General features: G+C 37.2%; 1 protein-coding gene across 6 annotated transcripts in view; it reads left to right on the top strand.

Moving 5' to 3' along the window:
* The window catches only part of MTF2 (metal response element binding transcription factor 2), a 78398-nt gene that overhangs the window by 39371 nt on the left and 26609 nt on the right, over nt 1-12418 (top strand). For 4 of the 6 annotated variants that reach the window (XR_007154724.1, XM_047870484.1, XM_047870482.1 and 1 more), the window contains exons 2-3: nt 9680-9878; nt 10004-10085. Coding sequence is in view for 3 of the 6 variants with exons in the window: in XM_047870484.1 (XP_047726440.1) it covers nt 9680-9878; nt 10004-10085 (281 nt within the window). In the remaining 3 variants the exon portion in view is untranslated. Of the gene's footprint in view, nt 1-9679; nt 9879-10003; nt 10086-11128; nt 11249-12418 lie in introns of those variants that run through there. The other 2 variants (XM_047870485.1, XM_047870486.1) reach the window with 2 other exon arrangements.

Below are 12418 nucleotides of genomic sequence, written 5' to 3'. Positions count from 1 at the left end.
TGTGATGGAATAGTGGTGTTTGATTCTTTAGAGATTGCCTTTAAATTGCCAGTTATTACTGGTATATACTGATTATTTATTGTGTTCCTAATACATTCTGGGCACTTTGCAAAGTTCTGGGAAAGTAATAGTAAGCAAAATGGGACAGTTTTTTTTTCCTTTTCAGAGTGTAAACTGTTTAGAGAGTGGGGAATAGATGAAGATAAGTAAGTAGGCAAATGAAGCACAGTGTGAGAAGTATAATATGGGAGAACTATTGCATACCCCAAGAGAGCATCTGGCTTGAACTTGGTGGGTTGGGTTGAATCAGGAAAGGGGCCTTAAGAAGGAAGGTCTAGCTGAATCTTTCCTACCAAAATCTTGGGCCCTGAACATAGGGACCTTGACCGTCTTATTCACCAGGCCTAGAACAGATACTTATTAAATATTTATTGAAGGAAAAATATGAACCTGAAAGTGAGTTGAATTTCTTGATATTTCTTCTACCATTTATTGAGAAATTATACTGTATCAAGTTCTTAACCCATGTTTTTTAATAGTGGCTTCATATAAATCCTCAGAGATTATTGCAGACAGATGAAATCAACTGTCCTTGGTCTCCATGTAATATTCAGATAGTTTTCTTGTTAGCTGGGGGAATAAATTGGGGAAGAAAAAAGGCCACATTATTTGAATTATGCATCCAGTTCCCAAGTTCTTGAGTTAGGGTGTTATTTATTGTGGGAGTAGTAAACCAAGAAAGAAGCAGCAGCTTGACCCTTGGTCTCCCATTTGGTTTCAAGGGAGGAAACTTCATTGTTCAGGCAGTCTCTCTCAGGATGAATATCTGTAGCAGTGAAGGAAAAATGCTTCTCTAAATAGTATTATGGATAGAAATACTCTATGTGTGTGTGTTGTCAAATAGTAGAAGCATATAGCAAATAGTGATCATGGTTGTGACCATTCTTGAAATGTGACTTGATTTCTGCTACTTTGTCATCTGTATTGTGTATTGTGAAGAGCTGATGTATTGGGTCAGATCTTAGTAACATAGAAAAAAGTATACTACATCATCCCAAGTTTGTGGTCAGGATATGTCTAGTTTCCCCAGTCCTCAGAAATACACTCTCATTTACCAATTGTCTTAACATACTGACTTGAAAGTATTTAATATGTGTCCTTGTAAAATACATGGTATTATATATTTGTGTTTTCACTTTGCATAAATGATCATTGTGGTATAAATTTTGTTCTGTTTCTGTTCTCAACATATTTGCAGGATATTTCCATGTATGTGTGCTTTACTTCCAAGATTATAATGATATTCTATGTTTTCTAGTTATATTTCAATTTCTACATTTTATTTTTATGTCTTTAATCCATCTGTAATTCACCTTTTTGTGTATTGTGAATTAGGAGTGCAACTTCTCCATTTAGGTGAATCAGTTTCCCCAATACTCTTTACTACATAATATGTTCTTTCTGTACTGATTTGTGGTGTCATTTTTGTCATATATCCATCCACTTCCCATAAGTGAAACTGTTTTGGAGATGCCTATTCTGTTGTAATGATGTTCTTATGTGTACCTTACCTGTTCAGAACAGTTTTCTCTGGAATATGTCACAGTATCTGGTAGGGCAAGTCTTCTCTTCTTTGTTTTTCCTTTTAAAAGTTGACTTTGGGCGCCTGGGTGGCTCAGTCGATTAAGCTCTGACTTTGGCTTGGGTCATGATCTCCCAGTTCGTGGGTTCAAGCCCCATGTTGGGCTCTGTGCTGACAACTCAGAGCCTGGAGCCTGTTTCGGATTCATATTCTCTGTCTCTCTCTCTCTCTCTCTCCCTCCCTCCCTCCCTACCTCCCTCCCTCTCCCTCCCTCCCCTTCCCCCACTGGTGCTCTATATCTCTCAAAAAGGAGTAAACATTTAAAATTTTTTTTAAAAGTTGACTTAACTAATCTATGGATTTTTAGTTTTTTTTTCTTTTTACAAATTTTATAAAACACTTGACTTCAGAAAATCTTGCTGCGATTAATTAGAACTGCACTGAATTTATACACTAAAGATTGTCTGCCAAATACAGTGAAATTTAAGTTGTACTACATCTGGAAGAAGCAACAGTATTATAGACACTCTTAACATCCTGTAAAATGAAAAGGCATGGGCTGCAGGTGTGATGGGTGTTGGGAAGAACACAGCACCTTACATAACCCAGCAGCAGATGTTGGGAGTACAGAGCTTAAGAAAAGGGCATGCAAACCAACTCCTTTATTTTTTTCGCTTAAATTTTCTCTGTTCTGACTTCTTAAACACACAAGGTAGCCTAGCCTGGATGCAAGAGAAAAGTTACAGCTTTGTAGCTACTGACCAGAGTCAACTGATCATCCACACGTACTTATTCCCTAATCAAGAAGTCTTTGTTGGGACACCTATGTGGCTCAGTCAGTTAAGCGTCTAACTCTTGATCTCAGCCAAGGTCTTGATCTCAGGGTCGTGAGTTCAAGCCCTCCCATTGGGCTGCATGTTGGGCATGGATCCTACTTTTAAAAAAAAGTCTTTGTCATGGCACTTTTATAATGTATGAGCTGGGAAAACTATTTCCAACATGTGTAACAAAGTGTTATTATTCATAATATATAAGATGCTCTTAAGTCATTATGAAAAAGATGAACATTTCAGTTTTAAAAAAGGACAGAATATCTGCTGTTTCCAGAACCCATAAAAATGAGCAAACCTGGAAAAAAAATACTTACAATAATAGAACTGTAGATTGAAATATTGTGTGTGTGTGTGTGTGTGTGTTGTCAAATAGCAAAAGCATAATACTGTTGGTGAAGGTATGGGCCTTCAAGTACTGTTCTGGTAGTGTCAGTGAGTGTTAATTAGTACCTTTTTTGGAGATTCATTTGATAATATCAGTTAAAATATATACGTAATGTAGGTTGGGGAATGGGGTGTTTAAATGAAATAGTATTGGCCGTGAGATGGTAATTGAAACTGGATGGTGACTACCTGATGGTCTCTTTCACTTGTTTTGTCTGCTTTTGCATATGTTTGTAATTTTCTACAGCAAAAAGGAAAAATGTGTATCTACTTTGATATAGTAGCAAGTATTCTTTTTTTTAATTAAAGATTTTTCTTAAATGTTTGTTTATTTTTGAGAGTGGGGGTGAGCAGAGAGAGGGGCGATAGAGGATCCAAAGCAGGCTCTGCACTGACAGCAGTCAGCCCAACGTGGGGCTTGAACTCAGCAAACTACAAGACCATGACCTGAGCTGAAGTCAGACACTTAACCAACTGAGCCACTGAGGCAACCTGATATAGTAATTATTCTTTATGAGTTTATCCCATGTAGTAATGGGAACGCTTAAAAAATAAAATGTAAATGGTATTGCTTGTAATAGTAAAACATTGGAAACATACTAAATGTTCCTCAGTTGGGTAGTAGTTGGAAAGTAGCTTAGCATTTGAAGAAAAAATTATCTTACATACTTTTTTTTTAATGTTTATTTATTTGAGAGACAGTGCAAGTGGGGGAGGGGCAGACAGAGGGAGACACAGAATCCAAAGCAGGCTCCAGGCTCTGAGCTGTCAGCACAGAGCTTGACGCGGGGCTTGAACTCACGAACTGTGAGATCATGACCTGAGCTGAAGTCAGATGTTTAACTGACTGAGCCACCCAGGCACCCCTTACATACTTTTGTTTTATACTTACACAGATGGACATTGTGTTGTCCATGATACATTATTGTGTGAGAAAAGTTATAGAAGTTACATAATATTCCACTTTTTATTAAAACATTTATATGAGTTATGTCTATATATGTGGTGTGTGTGTGTGTGTGTGTGTGTGTGTGAAAAGTTAAGAGAATAACAGTTCTTTTGTGGGAGGAAGTAGCATAGGGAATTTTCACTTTTCACTCCTGTATTATTTATTTTACCATCTTATGTTTACCTTTATAATCAGAAAGGAAATAATAAATTCTAAAATTAGAAAAATGGCTTCTAATAAAGGTCACATTCTATAGAGGAAGGATGTAATCAGTGACAATGAGGGAAATAACCTTTGGGAGGATAAATGTACAATGTCTATCCTAGTTATGTTTCAGTTGTGCTATTATGGGTCATTTGCTTTACTTTCTTGCTTTATTTTTTTGTAAAGTTTCTTTGGGCTGAAGATTAAAAAAGAGGATAATACTTTTTATAAATACCTATTAATGCAGTTTTATATATGACTTATATTCTTCATGTTTATATGAGTAAAAAAAGATTGGTGTGTATTTGCCATAGTGTGTGAATTAGATTCTCTTGTTTATTCAGAACAAAACTGAGATTATTTGTGCACACATTTTTAGAAATGTAACTCTAAGTATAGATTTTCCTTGAATTGAGCTTAAAACTATAAATTCCACATAACCTCTCTGCCTTATATATATCATGCCCGTTGCAGAGCCTTGAGGATACAACTGTGAATAAGAGTAATAAAACAGACACATTCCCTGTTTTTGGCGGAATGTTTAGATGAGGGAATGGTGATGTGTGTTGCAGTGGGCTGAAGAGTAAGAGGGCAGGACTACGGTAGAGAGAGTTAAGAGTGTATAACTTTCCTCCAGAGGTTTGACTGTGAATGGGAGGAACAAAGTAGGAGGAAGTGGTGGAAGGGAGCAGGGAGCACAAGGAATAAAGGGAATTTTAGTTCTCTTTTCCCTTACAACACTTTAAGAGAGCCAGATGAGAGACCATTGTGAAAAAGAATTTGTTGAAGCAATAGCACAGCACACAACACCTATGTGGGACTGTATGCGGTTTTGATTTTTGTACATTTTCCAGTCTAGAATTCTAAGATTCTAGGTCTCATCAGCCACCTTGGCATTCTTTTGAAGTCATCTTTCATCTATAATTAATTATGTCGCTCAGGCTTTGGTTAGTTTCTTTAACTTAAGGAAAGCAGAATGCCTCAAGTGACCACTGGATTTATAGTTTTCCAGAAAGTTGCCTGCTCATAGAGTCATTTTCATATTATGATTTGAAGGCATTAAATTGTTTTAGTGTTTGGAGAAAGAAGATTCTCAGCCTGGCACTGAGCACTCCAGTTGGTAAAATTAATGGCAGTGATTCATTCTCCATTTTTACTTCTCTCTAGCCCTCATCTTGTCAGACGTTTAAGTGTTTTAAACCCCTCCCCCCTTTTTTTACAGTTTATTTGAAAGAGACAGTGCAAGCAGGGTAGGGGCAGAGAGAGAGAATCCCAAGCAGGCTCTTCAGAGTGGAGCTCGATGTTGGGCTTTAACTCATGAACCATGAGATCATGACCTGAGCAGAAACCTAGAGCTGGAGGCTTAACCGACTGAGCCATCCAGGCGCACCAACGTTTTAACCCCTTAATCATGACACTAAAATGCCTTTTGCTCACAGTCGTCAATGGCAATAATATATGGCAATATTTATTTATTTAGAACATGGTTCTCACTATGTGATCCGTGGATCCTTGCAGGAGTCTGCAAGGTTAAAATAATTTTCATAATACTTAGATATTATTTACCTTTCTCACTGTGTTGACATCTGTACAGATGGTGTGAAAACAATATTTGGTCAGACTGCTGTGTTCCTTAGTATGAAACAAGGCAGTATTCATTGTTAAGAACTAACAGTAAACACACACACAGAGAAAACCATATTTCACTAAAGGACATTCTTGATGAAACAGTAAAAATTGTTTTCACTAAATTTTACCTTTAAGTTCAGATTTTTAATGCTATGTGTGATGAAATAGGAGGTATACATAGGGTATTTATGTCATTGAGTTGCCCACTGAACTAGCAGCTTTTTCATAGAACATCATTTTTACTTGAAACAGTAGCTAACTTGGGTATATGGCAGATATGTCTTTGAAGTTATATACTTCATTTACATTTACTTTCTTACCATTTTTGGTTTTCTTCATTTGTTCTTATGAGTTGATGTTATCATCTTGGTGTCATTTCTTCTCTTTAATAAAGTTTTGTTTGCACCACTTCCTTTGTGCTATTATTGTCAAATATAGTACATTTTCTATATGTTATAGACCTAACAATACAGTTATACACACATATTGTTTCATATACCTGAGGTAGAAGAAATATGCATTTATAGTGTCTTTTATAATTGGTTAATTACCTTTACAAGTGTTCTTGGTTGTTGTTGTAATTACAGTGGCTGATGTAAAGTATGCTCATGTGTTAACGTCTCTTTCCACAGTGAACATATGATGGGCTCATACATACAATGAAACCTAGGAAACCAATGGATGTTATTGCTCAGATTATTCCGATATAGCCAAAGGGCTCCTTTTTGCCTGAATGATAAATAACAATATGTCAAATTATTCCAAAGCCTGACAGAATTAGAATATAGACTTCTGGGTGTCCAAAGATTCAGAATAAGTGTTGATATAAGATGGGATCTCCTCCCCCAGCAGGATCGAAGAAAGTAGTATTTAAGGTTTTGGTCTGTCAGTAGTATAGTAATTCCAGCTGCTAATACTGGTAGTGAGAGGAGTAACAGGACAGCAGTAATTAGGACAGATCAGACAAACATATGTGGTATTGAGATATGGTAGGGGGTTTTATGTTAATGATTGTAGTAATGAAGTTAATAGCACCTAAAATTCAAAAAACACCTGCAAGATGCAAGGAAAAAATGGTTAGGTCCACGGATGCTCCTGCATGGGCTAGGTTGCCAGCTAGAGGAGGATATACGTTTCAACCAGTCCCTGCGCCGGCCTCTACTATTGATGCGAGTAAGAGCAGGAAGGATGGGGGAAGAAGTCAGAAGCTTATTTATTCGAGGGAATGCTGTATCACGTGCTCCAGTTATTAATGGCACTAATCAGTTCCCAAAGCCTCTGATCATGATTGGTATTACCATAAAAAAGATTACTAAAAATTCATGGGCAGTGACAATTACATTATAGATTTGATTGTCTCCTAGTAGAGTGCCGTGTTGGCTGAGTTTGGCTCAAATTAGAAGGCTAAGGGCGGTTCCTACTATGCCAGCTCTGGAACTGAATAGGAGGTAGAGTGCTGATATCTTTATGGTTAGTGGAAAATAGCAGTTTATGAGCATAGGTAGAATGGTTGAGTAAAGAGCATTAGAGTGTAAATCTAAGAACAGAGGTTTAAGCCCTCCTTTTGCCAAGCTCTGTGGTGAAATATCACATTGAATTGCAAATTCAAGGAAGCAGCTTCAAACTCTGCCGGGGCTGCTTCTGCCTTTTTTTTTTTTTTTTTCCTAGACAGCAGGAGAAGCAGATTGAAGCCAGTTGATTAGGATATTTAGCTGTTAACTAAAATTTCGTGGGATGGAAGCCCACCAGTCTAGTAAGGACTTAGCTTAATTAAAGTGTTTGATTTGCAGTCAGTTGATGTAGGATAGATTCTTGCAGTCCTTAGAGTTGGGTGTGCATGAGTTGCTTTCAACCTTAAGAACTTGTTTAGTTATTTCTTGTAAGGTGGCTCTGCTAGCAACAAGTTCTCTCAGTTTTTGTTTATCTGAAGTATCTTTATTTTGCCTTCATTTTTGAAAGGCAGTTTTGTTGTATATTAAAATTCTTGGTTGACAGTTTTTTCTTTCAGCATTTTGAATATAGGATCTCACTGCCTTCTGGCCTTCATTTTTTTTTTTTTATATTAAAATGTTTTTTTAATATTTATTTTTGAGAGAGAGAGCACAAGTGGGAGAGATGCGGGGGGTGGGGGGTGGGGGGAGGGTGGAGACACAGAATCTGAAGCAGGCTCCAGGTTCTGAGCTGTCAGCACAGAGCCTGATGGCTGGGCTCTAACCTATGGACTGCGAGATCATGACCTGAGTTGAGGTCAACTGACTGAGCCACCCAGGCGCCCCTGGTCTTCATGGTTTCTGATGAGAAGTTAATATTATTGGGGTTACCTTGTACACAATGAGTTATTTTTCTTTCTGTCTTTCAGCATTTTTACTGTTAAATCCCAGTGTAGATCTTTGCATGTGTCCTACTTGGAGCTTGTTGAGCTTCTTGGATATGTATATTAATGGTTTTCAGCAAATTTGGGGAGATCTTATTCCTTTGGATATCTTTAAAATGTAGTGTGTCTTTCATTACTGGAGGGCAAGTGGCTGGGAGGGGATGTGTTAAATAATAGGTATCATGGAGGGAACTTGTTAAGCACTAGGTGTTACATGTTAAGTGATGAATTACTAAATTCTATACCTGAAACTAAGATTATACTGTGTATTTAAATAATTGGAATTTAAATAAAAACTTGAAGAAAAAATGTAGTATATTTTTTAAACTGAAACTCTGTATGTACCCTTTTTAACACTGACTCCATATGCTGACCTCCTAGCCTCAGGCAACCACCATTTTACTCTCTGTATGAATTTGATACTCTGTTTACATCTTTTTTTTTAAGTTTCTTTATTTCTGAGAGAGCGAGAGCAAGCATGAGCGGGGGAGGAGCAGAGAGAGGGAGACACAGAATCCAAAGCAGGCTCCAGGCTCTGAGCTGTCAGCACAGAGCCCGATGCGGGGCTCGTACTCACGAACTGCAAGATCATGACCTGAGACGAAGTCGGACGCTTAACCGACTGAGCCACTCAGGTGCCCCACTAGTTACATCTTATAAGTGGGATTATACAGTATTTGTTTTTTGTTTAGCGTATTTTGTTTAGCATAATGTCTTCAAGGTTCATCCATATTATAGCTGATGACAGAATTTCCTAGAATTTGTATATTCTTAGGTATTGAAATTAGGTAGTCCCAATTCCTGGGTATTGAAACATATTTTTTCTTCCCCACTTGTTTTATTTTTGCTTCACTTTTATACTATCTAGTTTTGAATTATTGCCTGTCTAGTTTTATACATTGTTGTATGTATGCATCTAGTAAAACCCTTAAATTGAGAAAGTGAAACCAAACAAATATTGCTTTGTTACCTTTGAGAAAAGTTGATAGTGGTTATACTGTGGATATGCTGTTTATGAAATAGCTAATATATAAATTATAATGTAATTTTGGAATACATAATTTTGGGGTCTTCTGTTTAAAAAATGTAAATGATGTTACCTCTCATTTGAGTATGATTTTGTGAAATTGGTGGTTCTCATTTTTTTAAACTCATAGTCTGTATATTTGAGGGACTGTGACACATTTGCATCAGTAAACAAGACATAATTCAGTAGTGGTTCCCTGTAAGGAGGTCATGACTACTCCGCCAGTGAGTTTAATATACCCAGCTGCCCCAAAGTCACTGGTTAGTGTGTTTTAACTACGTGTGGCATAATCATTTTTATTCTTTTTCAAGTGCTTATGAAATTGTGCCATGTAACTTCTTTTAGTTTATTTTAACCAGTGTTGAGATTTAAGGCATCCTTTGCTCATGACCATGGTCTACCCACTTCACTTAGAACTATTATTTTGATAATAGCTACCTTGAATATGTGTGGTCTTGGAGTGATTGCTGAATCCTTGCCTCACTAAGGATAGACACTGAATGAATATTGAACACAGCTATCATTCCTTTTAAACTTCTTGGTTCCTGGAGAGTATTTGTGATTTGAGGTACTTGTTATAATTTCCCTCAAGGTTTTTAAAAAAAGTGTTTGATTAATATATAAAACATATCATTGGTCTGTAAATAAGCTCTACAAGTAAGTTGATCTTGTATATGGTCTTTTATTTCCTAAACAGAGACTCTACAGGGGCAGGTAATTCACTGGTCCACAAGCGGTCTCCTTTACGTCGAAACCAAAAGACCCCAACATCCTTGACCAAGCTGTCTTTACAGGATGCACATAAAGTCAAAAAGCCAGCATGTAAATTTGAAGAGGGTCAGGATGTCCTAGCTAGATGGTCAGATGGCTTGTTTTATCTTGGAACTATCAAAAAGGCAAGTTACCTTTATATATCTTTTACTGTTTTTTTACAGTAAACTTTTAATAATTTTGAATTTAAATTTAACCTCATGTTTTTGACTTAAAAACAAATCACCATAAATATTCCTCTGCATTTCAGATAAACATATTGAAACAGAGCTGCTTCATCATATTTGAAGACAGTTCTAAATCCTGGGTTCTCTGGAAGGACATTCAAACAGGCAGGTGCTACTATTTCTCTTGAACGTGATTTACACTGAAAAATTGATTTTCTTTAGCCTGTAATTTTCTTTCTTTCTTTCTTTCTTTCTTTCTTTCTTTCTTTCTTTCACCTATTATTTTCTAAGTGTTTTCTGTTGAGTACAGTCTATTAAGATAAGGCAATCACTTTTGAGGAGATGGATTCTTTATACTTCTCAAGATGTTCTACTCTGTCGCAGACTCTGGAAGAAAAGGAATTATTCTTGTTAGGGTAGAGGTAGGCTAAAGAACAGATGCATCAATGATTGCACATCTGTAAACTGTTAGGGTCTGTCTAATAGCTTTGAAGAAAAATTTTTAGCCACTAATATGAGTAACATTTTGGGCTTCAACTTAACTGCCACTTAATTTTATTAGTAAAAGTAATGTAGAGAGCGCTGCCTGGGTGGCTCAGTCGGTTTAAGTGTCAAACTTCAGCTCAGCTCATGATCTCACAGTTTGGAAGTTTGAGCCCACATCGGGCTGTGTGCTGACAGCTTGGAGCCTGGAGCCTGCTTTGCATTCTGTATCTCTCCGTTTCTCTCTCTCTGCCCCTTCCCTGCTCACGCTCTCTCTCTCAAAAATAAATAAACATTAAAAAAAAAAAAGTAATGTAGAGAGCTAATATTTATTGAGAACATACTATTTGCCATATCTTTTGGGGAAATTAGCATATATTAAACAGGTTTAAAGTATTAGAAATGCTCATTAGTAAGAATGACTTGAAATGACCATTTATGGTTTTTATGTTTAGATAGGAAAATGAGACTATATTTGGGTGCAAATTAAAATGAATACAGGTATGCCTTGGTTTGGTTATAGGTAGGTTTCTTGTAGTGTTTTCCATTTTATTATTGTAATAATTCCTATAATTGCTGTGCACTCTTTGAATCTGTTAAAGATATTTTTTAGGTATCTCTCATGAAAAGTGATTTACAAAAATATGAATATTAAAATCTGAGTATTTTAGCTGCACACTAAAGCCCCACTTTTTTTTTTTTTTTGAGTTAATAGGCCTGCACTAAGACCTGTGTTTCATATCTCATAGAAAGGAGATCTAAATTTACTTTCCCTAAAGGATGGATACCTTTCTAAAATATTTAGTGATTGGGTTTTGAATTTGAATCTCAAGTGCAACTCTATGGTAGGTTACTACTGTCTGTGTGTGTGTGTGTGTGTGTGTGTGTGTGTGTGTGTGTGTGTTTTTAAGTTTATTTATTTTGGGGGTGGGGAGGGGCAGAGAGAGAATCCCAAGCAGGCTTTGCACTGTCAGTGAGGACAAGGGCTGAAGTGGAGTTGATGTGGGGCTCAAACTCATGAACCGTGAGATTATGACCTGAGCTGAAATTAAGACTCGGATGCTTAACTGACTGAGTCACCCATGTGCCGCTACTGTGTTCTGTTTCTTGATTTCATTCTTAATTTTTTTTAAAGAATAAAGTTTTGGTAAAGGAATTAGAAATGTTCTAATTACCATCTACATAATTAGTACTCAGGGCTTAGGTGGGGAACTCAATAGTTCTTAGTCTAGTAAGATGTCTTTTCAAGAGGAACTTTTTACAGTTCTTGGGACTGATTAAAGTACTGAAATTATGTTTTGCATCTATAATTGAGGAGTCAGTGAGAAAAGGGGTAGGAGAAAAATAGGGAGTCCCCAACAGTAGTAATATTGAGCAGATCTTGTTACCCTACATACCTAATTATCTTTACTTTCTTAGTTTGTAAACATGGGTCTTTCTCTATGGTAGAACTGAAGTTGGTATGTATGTATTTATTTTGAGAGACACAGAGACAGTGTGAGTGGGGGAGGGGCAGAGAGAGGGAGAGAGAGAATCTCAAGCAGGCTCAGCACTGTCAGTGCAGAGCCTGAAGCGGGGCTCAAACTCATGAAACCACAAGATCATGACCTGAGCTGAAACTGAGAGTCGGACACTTAACCAACTGAATCACCCAGGCAACCCTGAAATGGGGTTTTTTGTTGTTGCTTTTAATGTTTATTTAGTTTCAGAGAAAGAGAGCATGAGGGGGGAGGGGCAGAGAGAGAGGGAGACAGAATCCGAAGCAGGCTTCAGGCTCTGAGCTGTCAGCATAGGTGTGGGACTTGAACTCACAAACCGTGAGATCGTGACCTGTGCCAAAGTTAGACTCTCGAGCCACCCAGGTGCACTAAAGTGAAACATGTTTTATGCTTGTCTCTTATTTCTGTGTCCCTTTCAATTTTTCAGTGTTCCTTCAGGTTAAATATAGAGCTGTTTGTCTTTCTGTCTGTCTCTTTCTTCCATCCCTCCCTCCTCCCTCCCTCTCTCTATCCATT

Source organism: Prionailurus viverrinus, chromosome C1 (genome assembly GCF_022837055.1).
Source record: "Prionailurus viverrinus isolate Anna chromosome C1, UM_Priviv_1.0, whole genome shotgun sequence".
Lineage (NCBI taxonomy): Eukaryota > Metazoa > Chordata > Mammalia > Carnivora > Felidae > Prionailurus > Prionailurus viverrinus.
Note: the sequence above shows the minus strand (reverse complement) of the source record. Positions and strands in the feature narration are given on the sequence as shown.